This window comes from Prionailurus viverrinus, chromosome D3, assembly GCF_022837055.1.
Source record: "Prionailurus viverrinus isolate Anna chromosome D3, UM_Priviv_1.0, whole genome shotgun sequence".
NCBI lineage: Eukaryota > Metazoa > Chordata > Mammalia > Carnivora > Felidae > Prionailurus > Prionailurus viverrinus.
Window position 1 is genome coordinate 10,160,076 of NC_062572.1, and position 25,904 is coordinate 10,185,979.

The 25,904-nt window shown below is 43.1% G+C and overlaps 1 protein-coding gene across 12 annotated transcripts in view; it reads right to left on the reverse strand.

The window, feature by feature from the left end:
- Positions 1 to 25,904, reverse strand: part of HECTD4 (HECT domain E3 ubiquitin protein ligase 4) — a 192,062-nt gene that overhangs the window by 60,599 nt on the left and 105,559 nt on the right. For 7 of the 12 annotated variants that reach the window (XR_007145911.1, XR_007145912.1, XR_007145913.1 and 4 more), the window contains 22 exons: positions 25,707 to 25,835; positions 23,656 to 23,780; positions 22,033 to 22,186; positions 21,416 to 21,516; positions 19,578 to 19,776; positions 17,351 to 17,497; positions 16,112 to 16,216; positions 14,844 to 15,007; positions 14,042 to 14,275; positions 12,863 to 13,055; positions 12,229 to 12,333; positions 11,641 to 11,729; positions 11,086 to 11,261; positions 8,829 to 8,964; positions 8,576 to 8,717; positions 8,309 to 8,475; positions 5,216 to 5,362; positions 4,419 to 4,603; positions 2,040 to 2,193; positions 811 to 1,091; positions 402 to 591; positions 202 to 276 (listed from right to left, as the gene is read on the reverse strand). Coding sequence is in view for 9 of the 12 variants with exons in the window: in XM_047828355.1 (XP_047684311.1) it covers positions 202 to 276; positions 402 to 591; positions 811 to 1,091; positions 2,040 to 2,193; positions 4,419 to 4,603; positions 5,216 to 5,362; positions 8,309 to 8,475; positions 8,576 to 8,717; positions 8,829 to 8,964; positions 11,086 to 11,261; positions 11,641 to 11,729; positions 12,229 to 12,333; positions 12,863 to 13,055; positions 14,042 to 14,275; positions 14,844 to 15,007; positions 16,112 to 16,216; positions 17,351 to 17,497; positions 19,578 to 19,776; positions 21,416 to 21,516; positions 22,033 to 22,186; positions 23,656 to 23,780; positions 25,707 to 25,835 (3,398 nt within the window). In the remaining 3 variants the exon portion in view is untranslated. The remainder of the gene's footprint in view (positions 1 to 201; positions 277 to 401; positions 592 to 810; positions 1,092 to 2,039; positions 2,194 to 4,418; positions 4,604 to 5,215; positions 5,363 to 8,308; positions 8,476 to 8,575; positions 8,718 to 8,828; positions 8,965 to 11,085; positions 11,262 to 11,640; positions 11,730 to 12,228; positions 12,334 to 12,862; positions 13,056 to 14,041; positions 14,276 to 14,843; positions 15,008 to 16,111; positions 16,217 to 17,350; positions 17,498 to 19,577; positions 19,777 to 21,415; positions 21,517 to 22,032; positions 22,187 to 23,655; positions 23,781 to 25,706; positions 25,836 to 25,904) is intronic. The other 5 variants (XM_047828356.1, XM_047828357.1, XM_047828361.1 and 2 more) reach the window with 5 other exon arrangements.

Sequence of the window (25,904 nt, forward strand, 5' to 3'; positions counted from 1 at the left end):
TTTTAAAAAGTTTCTCTTATTTCTCCACCTCACAGTCAATGGTATCCTTAAACTGACCAATGGCTGAAAGATGCCAATAACTAAAACCAGCCTGCGTTATTCCTTCTCGAAGCCCAAATCACACCGCAGACTCTCCACTGAGCACAAACAATACATTCTCAACAGGACTTTTGCTCTCTGTTGGGTCTGAAGAAACAGTACCGAGTCATGGACAACAGCTTGTACTCTGCGGTCAGAGGCCTGCGTCTGTGATTCAGCTCTGCCTCAGTTTCTCCACTGTAACAACAGGGATGACAGGAATAGTGGTTGCTTCTTAGGGTTGTCAAGAGGGTGGAGATAGTTGATGTACATAAGGGGCTTACAGAGTCTGAGGACACAGAGCTATTACAATCATCAGTTACCTCAGTAACGGCTGGAGAACCTCATGGGATGACTGGTCTTCCCGCTTGTGGATAAAGATAGACAGCTTGCCATCCACTGCTTCACTCTCTTCTCCAGGATCTTTATCTCCTTTTAAGGAACTCTTGGGACTGGTTTTCGTCAACGTAGTGTCAGGTTCAGAAGCAGTTGGAGAGAGAACTGTCTGACATCCTTTGAAAGCGAACAGAAAAATCACAACGTTATTTGTGCAGCTCCCCGGCACAGGGCAAGCTCAGATTTTGGAGTCTCTCTTCCTCCCTCTCCCTTCTCCTCCTCTCTCATCATAGGAGGCACAGCAGCAGCTACAGGTGATAGACTGTGGAAAGCTCAGTCTGGCCTGCCCCGGGAAGTGGGTGCCACAGCGCCCTGCTGGGACCAGGAGCTGCTCACCTGGGACCACGTAATCTGCCAGCTTTGCTAAGAGCAATGAGGCTATCTTGGACGCTGGGTCGCTGGGATCCTCCTGCTCACTGTTTAGGGAGGGAACGGAGTAGCTCCACGGTGGGAGCTCCACGTTGCCACAGTCTTCCACGCTCATCAGCGGGAGCGCCGCCCGGCACAGCTGAAGAATGATAAGGACGAGCTTTGGAGATGGGCGCTGGTCAAGCAGCAGGGAGAGGAGTTTGGACACACAAGCTGGCTGGCTCAGGATGGCTTTACCTATGTGACTCCTGGAAAGAGGGAAGAAAAGGCACACGACACTGGGCATGTTGGTCTGTAGAAGTTCAGACGTGAGAGTTCCCTAAACGAGGACGAACAAACGGATTCACGAGGAAGACACACATTCGGCATTGTGTTTTTATAAAGGAGATCTGAATCTGAGCTTTTCGGTAAATATCTAACGAAGGCTCACAAGCGACCACTCAAAACGAAACATTTCTGAGCAGTTGCTGATGCCCAATGTTTACTTAATTGCGATGCTACAGTTCAGCATGATTCACAGGGCACTATGACTCTGAAATCCAAACTAGGAAACTTTCCGTTTAACCTTTTATTCCTTTTTAAGGAGTGCTTCAAGACCAAAGATACCACACAGTATTGTATAAGCCTCAACAGTCTGCAATCTGTCCCAGCTGAACCTGTGACATCTCACTGAGAAGAAAACCAAGTCGAGCAGAAACCAAAGAACAGCAGCCTTATGTAGACAAGCCGCTGTGGACCTCACCACTCACCGAGGATGTTATCAACCAACCACCCTCTTCCCACCCCCCCCCCCCCCGCCCCCCGCAGATTATCTTCTTTCTGAAGACACAGTATGAGAACAGGAGTCAATTACAGGTCCAGGTCCTGACTGATTATTCTTTACCTTGCTATATAATAAGGGTAAGGATTTGGGGTTACTTAATGCAACTGTATCTACTTGAAAGGCTAGCAGCTGTTGCCAGCAAAACATTAAAGCAAATGACATCATCTTATAATGTAGATATTCACCTAAATAACCCTCACACTTTGGAACTACTATTTTTCCAATGTTTTTCTTCTCTATTGTTCTTGAAGCAGGAGCAGGTCAGAATGGCCTCATAATTTAGATGTTTCAAAGACAATCACCACCCAAAGGAACCCCAATCATTCAAGAGGAAAGCCACTTTCTCCCACAGCTCCGGCTGGGCCTTCCATACCTTGAGAGATCATTGAGAAGACTAAGGACATCCTGGAGGGCATCGTTCCCGGCGGCCTGGTTGCCACAGCACTCAGTTGCTCGGGCAAGATGGTTGGTGAGAAGGCTGGAGACCTGACGGGCCAGCCCTGAGTGCACGGCCTCTGTGGAGCCACCTACAGAGTTTAAAAAAAAAAAAAAAAAAAAGAAAGAAAGAAAAGAAAAAGGAAAAAAAAAAAAAGAAAAGAAAAAGCAAGGTGAGAACCCGAGGAAGCCATGGCAAGCCTGCAGGCATGGTGAATCCTCCCTCTCAGCCTCCCTGCATTAAAGGCCTCCTCTTGCCCAATCTCTTCTCTAACCTACTCAGTATTCCATTAGCTACCAAAATAAACCAAATAGAATTCACACAAAACTAAGGAACATATTTTGATTAATAGGGAAGAATCACCATTTTCTTCCTGTGATGAAAACCTATTGATTTTTATTTTGAAAAAAAATTTTTAACATTCATTTTTGAGAGACAGTGTGAGCAGAGGAGGGACACAGAGAGAGGGAGACACAGAATCCGAAGCAGGCTCCAGGCTCTGAGCTGCCAGCACAGAACCCGATGTGGGACTTGAACTCACAAACCTTGAGATCATGACCTGAGCTGAAGTTGGACACTTAACTGCCTGAGCCACCCAGGTGCCCCTAATTTTTTTTTTTTTAAGTAGGCTCCACACCCAGCTGGAGGCTGAAGCAGTCTCCAGGCTCTGAGCTGTCAACACAGAGCCCGACATGGGGCTCGAACTCACAGAATGTGAGATCATGACCTGAGCTGAAGTCAGATGCTTAACTGACTGAGCCACCCAGGCGCCCCACAGGAGTTTGGCTTTTTTACATTTCACATATAAGCAAGATCATTCAGTACTTGTCTGTGTTTGGCTTATTTCATCTAGCACAATGCCCTCTAGGCTAGGATATTATTTAACGTCAGAACGTCAGCGTAGCCATAAATTTCCAGAGAACCATGCTGACGAAGAGGCTCTCCTGAAATCATTAATTGATTAAACCCATAATTAAATAGGCACACAAATTAGCTGCCATTTCCTCAACTTTCTATGCTGTCTTGGATCCCTGTGCCTACACACACTGTTTCTGTGCTCCCTCTGCACTTCACATGCACCTAAAATATGGCACTGATCACACTGTAATCATTTGTTCATTGGTCTATTTCCCCCACTGCACCCTATTTCTTAAGAGTAAGAGCAGTCAAAGTCTTGTTCATCTTTTGCCTGGCTCTCGACAATAAAGTGCACAGTGAATGAATAAATAGAGAAGTCAACAAGCTGTATACGCAGGCCTGGGATATTACGGGATATTCAACTTCACTTTTTCAACTAGATTGGTAAAAACAGAATTTGGAAATGGCACTTGAAAATGCAACTAAACCATTTCATAAGAGTATTTATTTGGAGACTGTTAGCAGAATTGACAAAAAGGAAATGAGGTATCTTTTCAATTTGCTGGCTTACTGTACTCTTTCAGGTGATTATCATTCCCCATCCCCCCACCTCCCCAGCCACAGCTTTACTGAGGTATGACTGACAAATACAAGTCGTATACAATTTAGGTGGTTCAATGTGCATTTTCTAGAAGGTCTACATGATTATAGATATAGATATGTATATATACTCTGAAAGGATTACGGCAATCTAGTTAATATATCCACCACCTCACTAATTACCTGTGTGTGTGTGTGTGTGTGTGTGTGTGTGTTGTGTGGAGAACTTATTCACTTTGTAACTGGAAGTTTGACCCTCTGACCTACATCTTCCCATTTCCCCCTCCTCCTAAAATTCTTAGCAGCCACCATTCTACTACTGGTTTCTAGGAGTTTGGCCTTTTTCTTTTTACTTAAAAAATTTTTTTTAATGTTTATTATTTTTGAGAGAGAGAGAGAGAGAGAGAGAGAGAGAGAGAGAGAGACAGAGTACAAGTCAGGCAGGTGTAGAGAGAGGGAGACACAGAATCTGAAGCAGTCTCCAGGCTCTGAGCTGTCAACACAGAGCCCGACATGGGGCTCGAACTCACAGAATGTGAGATCATGACCTGAGCTGAAGTCAGATGCTTAACTGACTGAGCCACCCAGGCGCCCCACAGGAGTTTGGCTTTTTTACATTTCACATATAAGCAAGATCATTCAGTACTTGTCTTTCTGTGTTTGGCTTATTTCATCTAGCACAATGCCCTCTAGGCTAGGATATTATTTAACGTCAGAACGTCAGCGTAGCCATAAATTTCCAGAGAACCATGCTGACGAAGAGGCTCTCCTGAAATCATTAATTGATTAAACCCATAATTAAATAGACACATCAACAGAAGAAATCAATGAATTCTAAAACAGGATCCTGCTTCTTACCTTCTTCTTTTTCCCACTCAACACAGCGGTTGGCAAGCACCTGGAACGCTGCCCAGGCCATGGTGGCTACCTTCTGTTTCTTGGTTTGTTTCTCACTGGAGCCGGACTCCGTCTGACTGCTCAAGCTACACAGTCGGTCCATGAGCTGCACAAGGCCACTGCGAACCAGGCACTTCTCTTCACTCCTGGGCCAGGCAGGAAGGGTACATGAAATAAACATAACTGACCAACCCTCAGGAAACTCTCACTTAAGATCCAGGTTATCAAAGGGGCAGAAAACATGCCAGTATCATTCTTTACCGCCACATATAACCAAACACAAAAGTACTTCTTTACGGTGAGGATTTCCTTCATAAATAAGAAACTTCAAGTTCTGGCTTGTTCATATAGAATAGCCAAGTAAAAACAGAAGGTTGCGATAACAGAAAAAAAGTTGTATATTTTATCACGAGGGGATTCATAAGGGTACTGAGAAAATAAATGTGCATTTGTAAAAAAATTTTTGCTGAACATATTAAATAATTTCCTAGAGGCCTTTTTCTTTCCTTCAAACCTCTACTTTTTGACCATGTGATATAATCCCTATTGGCCGCTTTTGATCATGTAGGAATTCAATAATATGGAATTTACATAGAAACGCTAGGTGTCTGTCAGGAGGTAAACTCATTTAATCACAGTGATAGTGTCACTGGATAATCAAAGCAAAAAAACCCCAGGGAATTTTTTAATTTAGAAGTATTTTTATTTAAGCAACTACACTGCAATGCAATTCACCCACAGTAAAAAGCCTTGCTTACCTGGTGTAAGGTATGGTACACAAGAGTCCGATGCTATTTGCACATGCGATAGGGTAACGAGCACACAGAGAAACCACAGAGGTCATGGTCTCGCCAAAGGCTTCCTGGACCTGCTCGACCATCCCACCACAGGTTAATTCTTCAATTCTATGAAACAGAACCAAAGTGCAGGCTTCCTGAGCCATGGCAAGTGACCGTGAACATAAGAGCAGGCACGTTCTGAGAAATCCAAGAGTGTCTAGATGAATCCCGAACTGAAGGGATGTTAGAGACCACCAGTGTTTCCCAGACTGCAGGACCACAGAAGACTGTTAGGCAGCATTTCTTAAGTTGCCTCAAACACAATGCCCATGCTCTACAGAAGTCTGGGGAATCCTAGGCTAAGTCAAGTCAAGCAGGGTTCTCTACTGTAGGACTACTCGGAGCCTTACAAGGTTAAGGTCCACAATAACTCTAAGAGCAAGAGAATGGTACCCAACATTTCCCAAACGTATTTAATAATGAAGCCATTTGAAACAGGCCTGCAATATCCTATGCAGCACTGAATTCTGTAAACGTAATTGTACTCATGAGAAAATCAAGGCCCAAATAGATTAGCTAAGTGTCCTTGTCAAGTTCACACTGTGATTATTAGCAGAGTATGAGAATCCAATTGATATGAACTAAGACTTTCCCAGTGTAAAAACACAACCTGGGGGCGATTCTACAGCAATTAATATTAGTTGAAAACTGGAACTATCCGGATTCATCTACAAAGATAGGCCATAGAATACTGTTTATAATAACAAAAATAAATAAAACCTAAGGTTGAAAAGTAGGGATTGAGCCATAAATAAAGGTTCGGGAATACGATGCAGTGGCTACACAGCCACTAGAGACATTACAGGAGGAATCTATGGTTAGAATAAAGACAGAACAAATACACTAGAGTGTTAACAGGTTTTATCTTGAGATGCTGGACTACAGGTGATTTTCCACTTTACACTTTGGGATTTTCTGCATTTTTTCAAATGTTTGACCTATGACATTAACAATTGATGGAAAAAGGAATAATGCTGCCAGGGTTGTGGAGAAATTATTCTGGATGGGGCACCAGGGTGGCTCAGTCGGTTAAGCGGCCGACTTCGGCTCAGGTCATGATCTCGCGGTCCGTGGGTTCGAGCCCCACGTCGGGCTCTGCGCTGACAGCTCAGAGCCTGGAGCCTGTTTCAGATTCTGTGTCTCCCTCTCTGACCCTCCCCCATTCATGCTCTGTCTCTGTCTCAAAAATAAATAAACGTTAAAAAAAAATGGATAAGAAAAATTATTCTGGAAGTAAGTTGTGGTAGCCAGTGCTACTCACTGTGCCTTGTGGCTTCCCTTTGGTTGGATGAGCATGTGACCAGCCTGGCCAATAAGCCAGAGCTCTAACAAGGGGACGGACAGCTTTTGAGACAGCGGTCGCCTCCTCTACTGGGCTCCTGGGAGTATCATGGGCTGGGGCGCACCTGCGCTGGACATGAGCAAGCACTGAAGTTTTGTTTTGTAAACACGGAGATTTGGGAGGGTTTTGCTTCCAAAGAATAACTTGGCCTCTCCTGATGGACACAGAAATTTCTCAAGATATTCATGCGAGCTCTTGCTAGTTAACATATTTTGCTCCAGCCACTGACCCCTGCTTATTGGCCAGAACTCCTCAAAGAGCTGTCAGGAGACACAAGCAGCCCCAAGCATCTACTCTAGGACCTGTAGACAAATGCCTTTTCTATTTCTATCTGAAGATCTTTGAAGCCCAGTAGGGAACAGTATAGAAAAACTCCTCACAAATACAAAATGTTCCTCAAAGTTCTTATCTACGACTAGGTTTTTAGAAATTAATTTCGCCAAGGGGCGCCTGGGTGGCTCAGGTCACGATCTCGAGGTTTGTGACATCGAGCCCTGCATCGGGCTCTGTGCTGACAACTCAGAGCCTGGAGCCTGCTTCGGATACTGTGTCTCCCTCTCTCTACCCTTCCCCCATTGGCATGTGCTCTCTCTCTCAAAAATAAACATTAAAAAACAAATTTTAAAAGAAATTGATCCAGTAAAATAAGCACAAAAGTACACAAAAATATAGGTGTAAGAATGTTACTACATCACTGCTATTAATGCAAAAATAAAACAGAAAAAATGAAGGAGAGTAAGAGAAAATGAACCATGTGTCCACCAGAAGGGGATGAGTTAAATAAGACATAGCCATCCATGTAACAGAGGTCCATGAAGTTCTTAAAAATGATAAAACAGGGGTGCCTGGGTGGCTCAGCCAGTTAAGCATCTGACTCTGGATTTTGGCTCAGGTCATGCATCTCACGGTTTGTGGGACCGAGCCTCATGTTGGGCTCTGTGCTGACAGTGCAGTCTTCTTGGGATTCTCTCTCTCTTTCTGCCCCTCCCCACTCATGCAGGTGCTTTCTCTCTCTCAAAACAAACTTTAAAAAGAAACTATAAAGTTGGGCGCCTGGGTGGCTCAGTTGGTTAAGCATCGGACTTTGTCTCAGGTCATGATCTCACAGTTCGTGAGCTCAAGCCCCATGTCAGGCTCTGTGCTGACGGCTCGGAGCCTGAAGCCTGCTTCGGATTCTGTGCCTCCCATTCTCTGCCCCTCCCCCCCCCTTAAAAAATAAACATTAAAAAAAATTTTTTTTTAACTATAAAGCAGATCTTGAAGTAATGACATGAAAAGAGATATATCCAACATATATGAGCAAAACAATTCTCATGGCAGTGTTCTATTGTAGTACAATATAATCTGAATTAAGGGGAAAAAAATCACACACATACATACTTCTGTGTACAAGGAGAAACAGCCATTTATGTGTGTGTAGTTGATACAACAAGGTCTTAGTTAACAGGGTGGAATTTAGGAGAGGGGGAATAAAGGGACTTTTACTTTGTTACACATGCTGCAATTGTTAAAAAAAAATTGTGGAATACTTTTACAAAAATAGAAATAAAGATATTGTTTTGGGGAAAACGTTAGCAAATACCCGTCTAAAATATGGCCTCATGAATAATCTTTGGAATGCCTCTTGCACACTCCAGACAGGATGGTATGAACTAATAGAAACAACTGACCTGGGTCCTCCCTGAAGGACCATCGTCACTGGACCCACGAGGTGCGTCACACCCCCGACGCGCACAGCAGCCGTCAGCAATTCCCGCATGTGCACTAGGGCCTGCTTGCGAGTATTTCCCCTCCGCCACCTCGTCTGTGCAGCCAAAAGAAAGCTGCTGCTGGACACCTGAAACGCACGAGAAGGAAGTCCACCTGACTCTTGCTGACTGCCACAGGCCCCCATGCCATTAGGTGGTATTCCTCTGTATTCAGGAAAATGGACATACAGCTTGGTCAGGGTTGGTGCCGATGAAAGCAAACAGCTGCCCCAGCAGGACACTGTAGGTGGGCTTGTCCCTGCTGTCCTCGATGGCCAGTGACTGCAGGAGTGTGAAGGAGCTGCTGCGGTGGCTGGTCACATGGCGCCGCCTATGGGAAAGCAAAACAGCGCTAGATCACAAAACCAGAAATTCAGGGAGCGTGTTTTGATGACTGTCTTCAGCTCACGTGGGAATCCAACCTTGGCCACTAGTCATTTACCTCTGATTTGCTCGAGTAAATTCCAAATCTTCATTACCAATCATTTCCAGGTCAGAAGGAGCCGACATGCTGCGAAGAAAAACAGGCTGCCGCACAGCATGAGATATCACCTTTGTTTCTGAAGCTGATTTACAAGCTGAAACAGAAAGCAATAAAAAGGTTGGCGTATCTGCTATCCGATTTGTAAGGACAGCAACAACAGCTACGTTATCAGTCTAAGAAAGATACTCTTTGCTTTCTAGGAGACTTCAGGATTCTCTAGGAGGTTCTAATCCAGCCAGCATTGCACACTGGTGACTTTTAGGCCCATTCTTTAAAATCAAGATATTAGGGTTAAAAAGACATTTTAGTGTGAAAAACTAGAATCTTTCTTATTAAATTGGGTTTCAAAAAAAGGCTGAAAGATTCATTTAATTTCATAAACTCTCAATGTTCACCTTCATATAAGCGTTCTAGAAAAGGCAGAGAGGACAGAGACAGTAATTTCTAGAATAAAAAATTTCTTAACTGAAATAAATCCAAATACTGTTTGTTTGGTTTTTTTCAGAGACAGCCTTTGTTCCCCCTTTAATCCCAGATTTATTCAGTTGATTTACTGACATTTGGTAGTACCTTGGCTTTGATCATAGTTGGTGCGAGTAAACATCACACTTGAGCTAGAATCCGACTGGCCCTTCCTCTAAAATATACTCCTTAACGCTATCCAGGAAACTAGTTGTATTATAAAAGAATATTTAATGGAAGATGACAAAACTACATATTAAGATCATCTAAGAAAAAAAAAAAAAAAGTCAAGGTTATTTTGAATTGGTCTTAAGAATGGTTAGGGGCACCTGGATGACTCAGTCAGGTAAGTGTCTGACTTCGGCTCAGGTCATGATCTCATGGTTCATGAGTTCGAGCCCCATCTCAGGCTCTGTGCTGACAGTCCAGAGCCTGGAGCCTGATGCAGATTCTGTCTCCCTCTCTCTCTGCCCTTCCCCCACTCATTCTCTCTCCCTCTCCACCCACCCCCCAAATAAATAAAACGTTAAAAAATTATTTAAAAAAGAATGGTTAGACAGCTTCAGTCTTAAAAAATAGTTTTTGAAGATGTTATTGCTCAGCAAACTATTGGTTCATGATCTCTGATGGAAAGAACCTCTTGGAAAGCATCATCAGCCTTACTGGGTGGTTAAGTCTTTCTATAGGACCTTGAATTAACCAAAGCTCAGTGTGACTATGGACGTGGTCAGCACACCGTCTCAGGATGTGATCACACTGCACACCCTGGTACACGTCCCTGGATGTTCTCAGCCAACAGTACCCTTTCACTAGGGGGTCAGAAACCTGAGTCACCCTGGACTTCTCTCCCATGCGAGGGGAGCCCTGGGCCCATCAGCTGGGATGAAAACAGTTTGCTTGCTTGGCAGGGTCCATCGGGTTAGATAACAGAGTCTCCTGTTTATTCATCCTCTCTCTCAAGGTAAGAAATAACACTTGTCAGGATGCCTGGGTGGCTCAGTCGGTTGAGCATCCAACTATGGCTCAGGTCATGATCTCACAGCTCATGGGTTCGGACCCCACATCGGGCTCTGTGCTGACAGCTTGGAGCCTGGCGCCTGCTTCGGATTCTGTGCCTCCCTCTCTCTCTGTCCCTAACCCACTCACATTCTGTCTCTGTCTCTCTCAAAAATAAAGAAACATTAAAAAAAAAAAAATTAAAAAAAAAAAAAAAAAAAAAGAAGTAGTAACACTGGTCATTATAGGCTATGCCCAGTGTTGGGGATCAGGCTTAAGAAAGAAGACTCATTGATTTTCCTGAGGAATGTCCTTTCAGGCTAACAATTAAAACGTGACCAGGAAAAAAAAATAGTGAAACTGATGTTAGAAGGTTCCACATAATGACTAAATGTGCAATATAAACTCGGCTTTAAGAGGAAAATATGAGGCATTACAAGATTCATAATGTTGACTAATTATGCACATTACTATGAAAGCGACAAGCCCAAAACTAAAAATCCACGTTACTGGGCTCCCAAGATGCTCCCAAGAAACACCGAGTAAGGCAGGTGAGGAGGCACACCTGACGCTCAGACGGACTCACAAGCCACCACATGAATTTCTCATCGGAAAGTAAAAGGTAGAATAAAAAAAATGCTGAAATCTCTTTTTCTCCTTCCTATGAGTACACAAGAGTGATTTCTCTTTAAGGAGCTGGTGTGTATTTTCTACAAACGGGCTAGTGCAGAGAGCCCGTGCAGGGCTGGCTTTGTACCCGGAGTTTCTGCAGGGGTCCCCGAGATGCTTCTTGTGAGGCCGGACTGGGCCGCAATGGTGACATGTAACAGCAGCTCGGCTCGGTTCATCAAACTCTTGACTAACGTCTTCGTTTTAGCCAATGGGTGCGACGGTTTCTGAGTAAGAGAATTCACTTCTTGTAGGAACTTCTCCCTGAAAGGAAAGGCTAATGTGCATTTAGTCGTTCTCAGCTTCACCGAAACCCAAGTTTCATAATTATAAGGATACGAGAAGATAGGGGGAGACCAAGCCAAAGAAAGCTGAGAAATATGGCTCCCCTTCCCCCCTTCCCTATCAGAAAGGAGCAGCCTTGTCAACGGACCAGTGTCAGCTCCCTTTGCCCAGTTTCAGATGCACCTATGCTGACTTCTGAAGGCTAAGCTAAAAATTTCCATGTTTACAAACTGAGTTCCAACTCAAATATTCAGTGAATGCATCAGATTTTTAAAAAGTATCTCCTAAGAGTATACGTCATCACAGTGTAAGCATCACAGTAGTAAATTAGCTTTGTGTAGTTATTAACATCACTAACCTCAGTGATAGGACCATGTTTTCAAGATCATTTCCATCAAAGGAGACTTCCTTCATTGAACACAGAAGTTCTAGTTCTTTCATTTTGTTCTAAAGAAGGAAAAATCAAGAAAAGATGGTAGGCAGGATCTGCAAAAACTGAGTTTTACCGTTCATGTTAAAAGGAACAGAGCATTTCAGGGGGGGAAAAAACCCACCACCTCTGGTCCATATTTGTACGCCAGAGCACACTTGTAAGTAATTATTTGATATTTTAATGATTACAGATGGCATTGACTACTTTCTGGGGACTTCTCCAGTACCTATAACTGCCTTTTGTTTTTGAAGGCTTAGAAGCAAAATTTGACAATGCTGGTAACTTCCTGATAAAACTATTAATCAGTTAAGAACAGCCTAATGAATAACTTATTATTTGTATCATTGATATGTTGATCTAATCAATCTTATTTAATCTCTGTCAAGAATGGATACATTTTGGTGTGTGCGACATCTTGACAAGAATCATTATTTGGTCTCTACACATACATGATATATACCTTTGCACTGTAAATACCAAAGCCCCAGTGATCAAGCCTACAAACTTGCTCACCTCATTAAAATGGTAATCATAGAAGAAGGGCATGTTGTTCTCCAGCTTCCCCTGCATGGCGTCATCAACCTCACTTTGCCATTTCTGTTCCAATTCTGCAACACTCTAATAGGTACATTAAAAAATAAAACAATGCGAGAATAGGTACAAAACAAAAACAAGTGCTATCTGCAAATTTGGAAATCTTAGTCCTAATGTTTCAAAACTTCAGGTCACTTTTTTTTTTTTTTTTTTTAAAGTAGGCTTTATGCCCAGCATGGAGCCCAATGTGGGGCCTCAACTCACAGCCCTGAGATCAAGACCTGAGAGGGAGAATAAGAATCAGGTGCTTAACCAACGGAGCCACCCACATGCCCCTCAGGTCCCTTTTAGAACTTCATTACAGGGGCACCTGGGTGGCTCAGTCACTTAAGCGTCTGGCTTTGGCTCCAGTCACAATTTCATGGCTCCTGAGCTCAAGCTCTGTGTCAGGTTCTGTGTTGACAGCTCCAAGCCTGCTTTGGATTCTCTCTCTCTCTCTCAAAAATAAACAAACATTAAGAACAATTTTTTTAAAAACTTCATTACATTTCCAGGAAAGAAATTATTTCCAACAGTTGTAGGAGAAATCTAAGTGCTTTTCGCCTTCACTTACCTGCAGCTGTCTCTCCATGGCATTGAGTTTCTTGAAGGTCTCTCCCATAATTTTACACAGTAAGTCATATTCCTCAGCATGTTCTTCTTGATACTGGAAATTTATTAGGGACTGCAGTGCATCGACCAAATTCAAGTGCTTAATAACACAGGAGACCACCATTTCCTCCATCACATCGGGCTGAATTACTTCTCTGTGATTACAAAGGAAATGAGTCAAGTATATGCCATGCTCTCAAATTACCAATCCCATATTCAATCGGTTGGAGGGTGTAGGCTTTGATTTAAATATATTAAATATATTAAACCACACCTTCTTTATTACAATAAAGAGGCACAACATTATGATGGCTTTCATATCAAGTTGGCAGTAATTTACTGTTTAACTGACAAAACTGACTTCAGCTGATAAAATGAAAATCAAAATTAAAGAGACTTCATTTTCTATAATTTGTATATTTTGTGTCAGAATCATATTAAAGCTGCAATAGGTCTAAGGATTAAAAAAAAAAAAGATCTTTAGCACCATTTATGCACCATTACAGCTTGTGATATTTGGATGCTGGGCTGAAAATGAATGGTACTTCTGTCTCTTTCTTTTTAAATTTCAACTATTCTTAAAATCTTTCTCCCTGAAATGGGCAATCGTGTCTCAGAAGACAGGGCAGAGGCCACCAGACTTGAAGCAAGAATACTACAAAGACGTTTGCAACTGCACAACCTCATGTTCTACATCAAAGATCCCTCACCATCTCTCTGGACTAAGGAAACCCAAGTTGAGGACTAGGAGTAGACGGTCAAACCACCATGGAAAAACCTAGAACTTGTCAAACCTTCTCATGCCTCAGAATCTTATGGAAAACTGGTCAAAACATCGATTACTGGGCCCCATCCTCAGAGGTTCTGATCCACTAGGTATGAGATGGGGCCCCAGAACTAACAAGCGCTCAGACAGTGTTAGCTGGAGGCCTACACCTTGAGACCTGAGGACCTGGGATACCACCTGGGGGTACTTCCCAGAGTATGAATGGTTAGCATTCATAAGTAAATGCACAATTAAAGGCTCACTTGCTAGACTATAAAAAATTTACCACCACCACCCCCCCCCCACCTTCCATTGTCTAAACAGTTTTTTTTTTTTTTTCCAATGGGAAAAGCAGAGCACCGTTTAGCAACATACTTTATACTTGGTCTGAATTGAGGTCTAGCACGCCCAGAAATTTCCCTGAGCTTTATCATGATTCCTGGAGGCAGCCTGATCCGGGGCAGGTCAAAGTAGTTTCCAACAGGAGGCACAAGGACGTCAGAGGGGTAGGTGAATTCTCTGTCTTCTTCGATGGTCAGTGGCAGTGGAGATGGGCTTGGAGTAAGGGCAGGCGAGATCACGCCATTGGCCTCCACCTGCCACTGGCACCTGAACAGACAGAAAAGAGGATCTTCACTCCTCTTCCATCTAAAAAGAGCTACTTAAAGTTTGCAGATATACCAAACATCTGAAGGATCACTTTATATGTTAGGTATTCATCAAGCCTTCCCCAGAAGCTAATGAAAATGAGCATTACATGAAATCACATCTTTGGGAATTTACCTTCTCCCCAACATTTTATTATGAAAACTTTTAAGTATATATAGCAAAGTTGAAAGCATCCCAAGGTTAACACCCATATGCCCGCCGCCTAGATTCTAGAATAAACGTTTTTATATGTTTGCTTTATCACTCATGTACTCATCCTTTAGGGGATCCTTTAATTTAATTATGCACTATTTGGGTTGGAGAAAAGCTTCTGCAGTTCAAGGCTGTAATTTCAAATTTCGTAAAGTAAGGGCCAAAAGGCACTTTTCATCTTCTTTCTTAACGACAATGACACCCTCGGGATTGTCAGGCAATATGCACAATAGGCTGGGAAACCGACTCAAAGTAGTTTGCCATATGAAGTTCTTCCGCCTTTGTGAGCAAAACTAGCCCTATCTGAGCCTTTTACCTTTGTAAAAGTTTGGACCGCAATAGTTCCTGACAGGCTTCCTCTTCTTTGGTGATTTCTGGTCCATTGTACAGGATTCTCAACATGGAGCAAGCTAACACGGACAGACCTAGAGCCAGGTCTACCAGAAAGGGCAGGCCTCCGGACACATCCTCCGACGACTCCTGCAACGCAGACAGGGGCAGACCACACTGGTCAGCGTGCACGGCGGAGCACTTTGACCTGTGTGCACCGCGCTGCACGGGTCCCCAACCACAGGGGCTCACAGAGCAGCGTCGAGTATTATGGCTATGGGACACAGGCACAGCACCCAACACCATGAGCAGAAAGATGGTGGCACAGAGTGAAGGCTGAACACAATTCTGGAGAGAGAAGAGCTGATAAGACTCCATATTAGAGAGAGCACAAATCACGTGCAAGATTCTTTGGGTCGATTCCTCTCTGCTGTGCCTATCCAGGTATAAATCACTACTTCGTTGGGTCACTTCCATCCTGTGCTCGAACCAAGACGTTGTCAATTCTCATACTGAGTTCATTCAACAAATATTTGAGTACCTACTGTGTACCAGTCATTGTTCTAGGCCCTTGCAATACAGCAGAGAACAAAGATTCCTGCCCTCACGGAGCTTCCATTCTAGCAGGTACTTCCGCTCTAGAGTGTGTTAGCTTGGTGAAACTTAAGCAGTCTCCAAGTCTAAAATAGGTTTTACAAATCAAGCAACTCAAGGGGCTAGTAGAACTCCTACCACTCATTTTTTTTTCCGGCTGGGAAAAGAATTCACATAGATTCACGGGGAGGGAAGTAACTATTTGGCACTAAAAGGAGTAGACTGAACCTGCACACAGGGTTTCAATGGACCATATACAGAGTATAACATACCCAATTAAGCAGAGACGGAGCCTTTGAGAATAGAATGAAAATCTGATCCTAGCACTCTAAAAACCCGGAATCCCAATGCTTACTTCTATTAGGTGTTCGAGTCTTCTTCACCTATGGAAAGATGCTAGAGGCAGATTACCTCTCCAGGCTTTGAAGATGGAGCCCCTAGCAGTGGGTTCTTTCTGTGCCGCTAAACGGATTTTAGGTCACAGCTAGTTTCAGTCCACAAAACTACTACTTATGAAAGTAGTCTACTACTGCCAAATGGAAGAGATGGATGAAACAGTAGCTCATATTTTGCCCGGTCTCCGGGGCAAATATGACGTCGGTAAGCAAGGCACACAGGAGAAAGTACATTATGCCCACAGCGGTGGTTAGGTTCCAGTACCTGAGCGCGAACTGTGCAAGCAAAGCCCCACATAGCTTTATCGGGAGTGTTGTGTTCACGGCCACTTCTCATTTCAAAGGAGAAGGTGACTGTATCTCCTTCCACCTTAAAATTTAAGGGGGGGAAAATACACTTTAAAAAAAAAAAAAGACACATGATTTTCAAGAGAGCAATGAATTTCAGAGATTTACTTTCAAAAGGGCCACAGCAATAATTCACTCCTTTTCTCAATCGCATGTTTGACTCAAACTCCATCCCCTCTCTCCCCTGGACACCAGCCTTCCGGGGGTCTCTCCTGACCGGGTAGTCTGGGGACGAGGCATCTGGGAAATGGGCCACGATCACCCAATAGCAGGATTGGAGTATAGATTAAATCTTGACCATAATTTCAATCGATTCCTCAGACTTCTACTCTTTCTGCCCCCCCCCCCCCCTCCCCACCACCTCACTTGTGCCGGGAAGGCAGGCAAACAGCCTGGATCTTGAAGAACAGAGTGCTGCGAGACCTTGCTCTGTATTGCGGAACCAACACCACGAGTAATGAACAAAACATAGGAAATGAGAGAATGATTAAAAGTGTCGTGCCGATGCACATTTGGATGCATCCAAACTACACCCCTGGACATAACTTGCTATCTACCGCTGAATTAAAGAGGGTAGGTAACGCACACGAGATACAAGCTTCCAGAACAGACTTTGGAGAGGTTTTCAGGTTTTAGTGGGCATTTCAGTTCATATTCATAGCCTAGGTAGATCTGTTGTAGTTCCAGGGCCCAGATTACAAAGCATGACTGGAATCTCATCCATCTGAGAAGGATCATTACTGTTGCTCCAAAGGCCCAAATTCATTCGAAAACACGGATTCCACACTTATAACCTAGGGTGCCCATCACAGGAGAGTGCAGACAAGCAAGCTGAAAGAACTAGCAGGCCTTCATCTAATGGACAGGGAAGGAAATGCCATGGGCACCTCAGTCCCTGGAGTAACCTGGGGAACGGATGCCAGTTCTGGAGCCGACAGGGGTCTGACAATGCCCTACAAGGAGGGTCATTCTGAATGAGGCAGTGAGTTTACAGACCTGGCAAGATGGCTCCATCCAGCTCAACAAAAGCACCCACAGACCTTTTTTTTTTTTTTTTTTTTTTTCCCCCCCCTGGAATTAGAGTTAATACTCGGGCCTGGAAGGAACGGGAGTTCAGTTTTCTTTTCGAGGAAGTGAATCTGACTGGATACCATACCTTCACCAAGTCTTTGGGCCAGCCAGTTCCTAAGACACTACGGCTGCCATATCCCAGTGTGTTGCCTCCATACTCAGCAACCTTCCTACTGTTTGTGTTAGGCCCCGCATATATCACCAACTTCAAAACAGAAAATATACTGTTAGACTGTAAAAGAAAAACAAAAACAACATCTACAAATAAAAAGGCTGCAAAAAAATGTTTGTTTAAAAATACATTCATAACCAGGCACTGATGTCATTACAGTAGAATATTCCCTGATTTTTTAAGGTATAACTGATACTAGTTTGGATGCAACAGGTATTACCACAATTTAACTGCCTGGGGACCTCACATTAACATAGGTCTACTCAGCTATTACACATATTAAGTAGTTATTTTAATGCTAAGTAATGACGTATAACTCATTAATAACTGGTACAGTTTGTCCCCTGAAGTCCTCCCCCAAATTAATAAAGTGAGCAAATACAGATGGAAAGACGGTTATATCTAACACAACAAAATAAAGGCAAAAAAACAAAAAACAACACAAAACCCAAAAACTCAATGAATGAGGATTTTTAAAAACGCAACAAATTGAAAATAAGCCATACATCCTTTGAATGTTGCTTAATGGGGTAAAAAGAAAATGACATAAATTTAGGCCAGGAAAGGTGCTGCTGCTTCTTGGGTCAGTTTTCATGGATCAGTACTTTTCCGCAATAAAGGTTATTCATGTATATGCAATTAACCAACTTTCTAATACGCAGGAGAGATATTTAGAGGTCCCTTGGCATTCAAATACTTCCGCGGGAAGAATGAAGCTCTGGTTTCCATAAACTCCAACTCCTGTCTTCTCATGTGCACTCTGACCACCTCTGAAGGCACAGGAGAGCTCGGTTTGGATCTAGAGGCTACATTTTTAGCCCCTGACACTTATCATGTTGTGCTTTCTTACCCTTTTGGACCTTTTGCTGATACCAACCAGGGACCACTGGAAAAGTAAATGTTCCTTTTATCTGTGTAGGAAGTCTCCCTGTGCCTCCACATTTAACGCTAAACGTCTACTGCAGGTGTTGGTTAGCGTAGGTCAGAGGATGCAAATCACTGGTTTTAAAGGAGAAACAAAATGACACCGACTGATATGGCAACCTCTCCATTTCTATTTTCAATACTCCTATCAGTTGAATCTAGGAAATGGGGGTAGCTGATGTCAGGAGCCACGAAGTGGGGCAGGCTGATGGTAAGACGTTTCTTTTTTGAAAGGCCCATGAAAGACCATTTTCTAAATTCTCCTGCTTCTAGCTAACCTGAGTTTTGGAGACGATTGAATCTTAAGCCCCTCCCGACACCTGACAGTTTTCACTATCCTAAAAGATAAGGGGGAAGGGGACCCTATCATTTGCTCAGTGATGGGTTTCACCACCTCAGAGTACATACAGTTAAGAAGTCCTTTATTATTTAACCTAAAAATCTCCCCCGGAAGGACTTAAGACCTTTCACCCTAACACTCTACAGAGGAGCTAACAATCTACATACAACTACATAAAAATAGTCCTGCGTATGTACAAAGCTAGTAGATAATCCTTCAGTTGTTCTTTTAGGAGGTTACACGTCACAGTCACATTCCTCTTTCCTCAGAAGTTCAACATGATGGTTTGCGACACAACAACATAAACAGAAGAAAACACTTCAACCCCTCAAATGTTTCCTTCCACTTAAAATTATCAAGCCACTACACGTCAGAAACTACTCTTCCTCAAAATCTATGTGGGCCCTGAGGTACTGACAACAAAGAACAAATAATAAAAAGAAAACAGATCCTAGCACATCTGAAACTCTTCTAAAAGGCCATCTTCTCCCAAAGAATACGTGAGAAGCCCCAGAATCGGGCAGTACGATCTTTCTAGACGAATGCAAATCACCTGTCCACAGGAATTCCGAGCACCGGAGGAAGGCAATAGGTAAGCAATAGGCAAAGGCAAACTTCCTTTGACTCTCAGATCTAAACTCTGAAAAGCTTACGAAAGTGCACTTTCAACATGTTGTGAAAACACTGTTCTTCGAACACAGACATGCTGGTTATTTCCCCAACCACTACCCTTCAAGGCGTATCTTAAAGTTTTCCAAAGAGACATCTGCAGACAGAAATAAGTCGGGAATGGTGACCAGAAGCAAAGAAAAATAAGAAGCATCTAAGAAACCAGCCTATTGGCGGTGGAACCAATACCAAGCCAGTCTTGCTTACTTTGTCATAGTCATACTGTGAAGAACATCTACTATCAAATCTAAGGTACAAGCAGCGAGCTCCTGGGATGTGGACAGTTTCTTTAAATTTATAGTTGTCTCTGACAGGGTGGACGGTTTCCACGGTCTTTCCAGCAGCCCATGGAGCAGGAATCTTTAAACCAGTGAGAAAGCCTGGCTCTTCCTTCTCTTCCAGCATCCTAAAACCAGACACAGAGAAAGTGATTTAGCTTAGCAGCGGGGAGAGGAAAAAGAAGAGGTACACATGGTAAAATACAAAAGGTTAAGAAATGTCGCTTTCCTTTTCCACATCATGCAGTCTGACAACCTCAGAGCTTTTAAATGCTAGGTATCAGTGGCGATCAGAAGCACTGTAAAAGCTCCTATGTTTAAGGCTCTTTTGTGGTTGTCGCTAGAGAAGATACTTGCATTTCCCCCCTCTCTTTTCAAGGAGGAGAGCCCAGGAGAGGACCTCACCAACTCTCAAGTTACTAAAAAAAAAAAAAAAAAAGATGCTATAAAGGACCCTTAAGATTGGTCACTTTCCAAATCCCACAGGATTAGTATCCTATCAAGGTTCCTTTTGTTGATATCTAAATGTCAATTGTTGAAAACTCCATGAGTCTACCTGACTTTTTACTTTAATTTTTGCTAAAGAAGAATGCCTTCAAAGTCCTCTTGTCTACTGTAATTAAACCCTCGAGGGCTTTGCAGCCCAAGGCTGTGGTATACAAACTCCTAAGACCTATACTTGGCTTTTGTGAAATTAACACTCTTCTTTCAGCTCTGCACTAGCAATGTGGTGGCCACGGAGTCAAGTGTGGCCAGGTAGACAGAATCTGAACTGAAAACAACTTAAGATTCAGTTTCTTGATCACATGAGCGACACCACAAGTCATCATGAACAGCGTGTGGCTATGGCTGATGATCCTGGACAGCATGGGGGCAAAGTTGCATCACTACGCAAAGCTGCATTGGATACCACGCTCTTCTAGAGAAACCTGCAAAGTCGCCCCTTTCTGATTGGCATTGTTGAAGACTGCTCTGATAGATGTAACTGACACGTAATCAACTGCCCATATTTAAAGTGTACAACTTGGTAAGTTTGGACATAGGTATATACTAGTGAAGTTTCCTTCCTTCGCTTGGTAATCCAGGCAATCATTTTTTGCTTTCTATCACTAGAAATGAGTTTACATCTTCTATAGTTTCCTATCTAGGGAATCATATAGCATGTTCTTTTTGAGGGGATCTGGCTTCTTTTGCGCAGCATAAGGATTCTGAAAGTCGTTCCTATTGTCGCATGTATCAACCATTCATTCACTTTTATTGCTGGGTAGGATTCCGTCGTAGGAATATTCTAATACTCTGCAACTCATTTATCCCTTCCCCCGTTGATAGACCTCAGGGTTGTTTCTTATGTTGGGCTCCTCCAAGTAAGGCTGTTATGAACCTTCATATACAAGTCTGTGTAAGAAGCTATGCTTTCCTTTTTCTTGTGTAAATACCTAGAGGTGGAATAGCTAGGTCATGTGGCAGGTGTACACTTAACTTTTTAAGAAACTGTCAACCTATTTGCCAAAGTCATAGTATTTTACATCGCCATCGTTGGTATAGGAGAGCCTGTCAATCTTTAATCTCTTGATCTGTGGGGAATTTATTCTCACCTGATCCTATAAATCTATAAAGCAATTCTAGAATTATCTGGAAAACGTGACCCTAAAGTCTCTTTTCCCAGTTACAGAATCCTTGCTAGAATTCAGTGTCGTAAAAGGAGAACGAGGCTTTCACCAGAAGAAAACAAGGCAGGGGTTCCAGCAAGGAAGCAGCATCTTTCACCTCTGATCGGGGAACAGCCTGCCCTTCTGGTCTGATGCACCACATGGGGAACAGCCCACCTCGGCAAAAACTGGACACTGGGTTTTAAGCAGCAGAGCCGTCTGAAACACAAAACCATCATCATGTCTTAAAGTGCTTACTGTCAGTTACCTGGATGGTACTACAGCCAAATTTAGAATTCTCACTTAAGTCATCTTTTTGCAATCCTAGTCTGTCCTCCTTCACGAAGAAATGCTTTGCGACTTAGACCACTTAACATCATTTTATTTAATGCTGTCATGGCACATATCCTTTCTATCAGTCACCGATAGCCCGCAAGGCCTCAGGAGGCTGAATACAATGGTAGGATCTCCGTAGCATTGCAGATTAGCATTTTCACAGCTGACCAGCGATCAACACTTGCTAGAAGATCGCAGTAAGTAATTTAGTCAAACAAAACGTTTCCCCTTAATATTTCGGTTTCTTTTTTACTATGTTTTCCTTCATTCCACTATTATTTCCCTTGACTTCTGAAAGACATGGCCATGTTTACTCTGCCTTCAATAAATGCACACAGCCGCAACGTGAGAGGTGGGCGGGCCGAAGAGCAGCTCACTTTGGCACACCAGGGACCGTACCTGACTGGTATAGAGTACCAACTGGACCAGCTGAGGCATCAGGGCATCGGCCATGGTCAGAGTCTGTAAATTTGGATGCATCAGGGAAGTCAGTAACACTGGAAGAAGGTGACCAAGCATAGTAGCCTTAGTAACTTGTTCCAAGCCTTTTAACCTACAAAAAGTTCAAGAAAACAATGGCTTAAGCAATTCCTAATCACGTGAAGAAGCAACCGTCCTCTTTATCTGACAAATTCTCTTAAACTGCATTTCCTTGAACTGCTTAAGCACTTCTAGCTACGGCAGTTCGGTCCACAAATCTCCCACCTTCTACCACCGAGGGAGAGGGAGAGAACAGAAACCAAGTAAGAGATTTCACCGTCAACCTGAGTTGACACGGTGCGTATCATAGCACCTCGGAAGCACTTTATCAGTGGGTTCTAACACGCAGACGGCTACTCTAGGTAGTTACCACAGGCAGAGTTCCCTTGGCACTGGAACTTTAGGTCGCTGTGCTGTATGCAGTCTCTGACAGAGAGGAAGTAACTAGCTACAACACAGGTTTTTCTTTTGTCTTTAAAATCACATCCCCCCATTTTATTGAGACAGAACAGTGTATAAATTTCAGGTGTGTAACAATTATTTGATAGATGTATATATTGTAAAATGATTACCTAAAATCACATTCTTAATATCCCAATCCTCTGCCAGAAGAATTAAGGTATGTGACTCACCCAAAGAAAGACGTGGGTTATAGAAATTCTCTGAGGCTACTTAGGGTACTGGGGTTGGAACAAGAAACAGACCTCCCATCTCCCAGGCTCTCAGACTCTCTCTCCTCCCTGGCAGGCGGGGGGCAGGTGGGGAGGCCAAATCTGTACCACAAGCCCCAGCGATGGGCCCCATAGGACTTAACAAGCCCTCGTGCAATGCCCATCTGGGTTATACTGCCCCCAGTTCCAATGTGGCCACCTACTCTCTGGGAATGGGCAGGAAACAAGGGACATGGGGACAGACAGGGTTACCAGAGGAAAAATTACACTGCGGGGTTGTTTTGGATCAGCATCTCTAACATTAAAATCATTATCACACACAGATGCAATGGCAAACCATTAGCAGAAATTTTCATGGGGAGGGCTAAGAAAGAGCTTTATTACTGGGAGAGAGAAGATTACCCTCTACAGAGGTCACTCCTATACTTGAAGAAGTAAAATTACAGTAAAATTTTAAGACATTATGTCAGCGTCCTCTTTCGCACGGCAGTTAATCTTCTGTGTCACTAAGTCACCTGCCTGTCTAAAGTACTTATCACGAGGACACCAAGCGCATGTGCTGCTGAGCTAGATGATGGAAGGAAAGGCCAGTTTGGGGGCGATGATGGTGGCAGACCCGAATGTCGGCGGGGAGGCTGTGCACCAGAGCCTCGACGCCCCCTCAGACTCTGGCTGGCGGCCCAGTCTCACCTAAAAGCACCATTAAAGAGTTCGATTGCACTTGGCATTGTAAACAGTTGCCGTTTCAACCTAGTCTCACAAAAATCCCTCCATATTAAATGAACATTTGACGTTCTAAGAGATTTTGCTTTCATAAGCAATTCTGCTTCCTGAAGGGCAGCAGGCCACAGCTCACGACCCATTTCCTCACCTCTGCTCACGGTCAGCTAGGTCACTATTTATGAGGGCAGTTGTGACCTGCTGTAGCATTTCCAACACTTCATCACATCCAGTCAGGATTTGGGTGGCAAGAGCCAAAATACTGACCTTTAGCTCCTAGGTAGAAAATATCACAATATTATTTTTAGGCTTTGGGATGAACACACACTCACAACGACAACACGAAATGATGTATTTAATGATGCATTTCCAAACGAAATAATGAGGTGGCCAGAATCAGCCCAAAGCAGGAAGTTCCGCTAGGATGGCAAGTAGCAATTTGATTTGGGAGGCTAAGGTCTGGAGTGCTGACAGAAATACGCAGTATTTCACGGGGAGCACACCGAGTCCCTGGGAGAAAAGGCATTTCTCCCATCCCCTCCAGCACAGGAGAGCTCCCGGTGGCCAGCCCAGAAACTGTCCAGGTGGAAGATGGCCTTGGGTGGTATGAGGGTAGCTAAAGAGAAAAACAGAACAGTAAAAGGCGCATGTAGAGGCGGTGAATAAAATGAGACAAAAACACAACATTCTGAAACAGTACAAGTGACCTTTTTACTTAATGTTGTAAACCATCACACTTGAAAACAGGCAAGTTAAAAATTCAATTGAAGTAGCAGGCAGTTACAGGCTATCGAACATTAAAATTAACTATTAGAGAGTTCGTGGGCATACAAATACTAAATCGTGTGTTAAAAAGCACTCGTTAAAATCACACAAGTGTTTAGCTTACAATTATTTTCTGTTAAGAAAAAATACAACCAACCTAACCTTCTAGGTGAAATCTGGGTTTTTAATTTTTCCCAGAGATACTGGATAACTCTGCCTCTTCTGCCTTTACCAAGAGTATTTCTCTCCGTGGATTAATTGAAGAATTTACAGAATTTAGCCTTTCAAATAGAAAACACTTGCTTCCATTGTTGGGACTTTTCTGGGGCCTTCTTTGCAATTATTAAGATGTTTTTATCATGAAGAGAAAAGGAATTCTGAACTGACAGGCTAAACCATGGTTTAAGTCCCACGGATCCCATCAGCTGCCATGTGCTGACGGCGCCCCCTGTGGCCGCACAGTGCATGCGGTGAGCATGCCTCCTCCTCTGAGCCTCACAGAACCTTGCAAGGGAGACTTAGTGTCCTTTTTCACTGAGAAACTAAGGCAAGAGAAGTTAATCAACAGTATCAGCAATTTAAATGATTAATTCCTGCATTTTGGCCTATTTAAAAACTGATTATACAGTGAGATCAACTCAAGAATTAACAAGTGTATGGGTTTTAGAGTATCAGCGCATAAAGCAGTAGGAAAAGGGCGAAGCATAATGGCTTTTATCTCTATCGCTTCCTCGGTAAATTTCTCAGTGTGTTTCAGTCAACACTTTAAAGAAGAACCAAGTTCTTATTGATTTCTCTAATTCTCTCACAAAGAAGAAATTCTAAACAACAATGCAAGCAACAGCCTCCAGCATCTGTCAAAATTATAACCACCACTGCTATAAAAAAAAATCTTTGGATTGCTATAAATTGCCATGTGGGAACAAATTATTGAGCTTACATAGAAGCTAACTTAAAAATAATTACAGAGAATGAAATGAACCGTAGGTTTAGAAATCATTCAATATAAAGGTTGTGAGAAAATTACCCCCTTTTTAAGTTATTTGAATGGAGAGAATGTAATAAACCAGCCACAAAGTCAAAATTATTTCAAATGTTAGATTATTTTATCTCTATATACATAGATTTCAGATGTGTATGAGATCACTTGTAAGCGCAATACTTTATAGTCCTTTAAAAAAGGATGAAATAAACAAGGCACAAGAAGAGTGACAGAAGAGTGACACGAGCACATGGAGACACGTTACGAGAGTGTCACAAATATGGTAACCACTGTGCAAGGACATAAGAACCTATGAGATGAGTGACCTAATATTACCTCTCACAACAATATAGCCACATGGTGAAATGTGACATCGTGATACACAGAGTTAGCCAGCTGAGCTGCACTTTACACACTGGGTAGAAAGCATCGTTAGAAGAAAGCTTGGTGTTTACCTGTACCTTCAATGTCTCTCCCTGCAAGGAGCTGTCACTGTCCTCGTTCTCATCGGGTTTAATCAAAATAGTGTTACTGAGAAGGTGGTTCTGAACTGCCATCAGATAGCGCAGGCAGGAGGATGCAGCCTTTAATACAAATAAGGGCATTTAAATGATCTACACCTTACAGCAAAAAGGCTTCATGTAATCCTCATG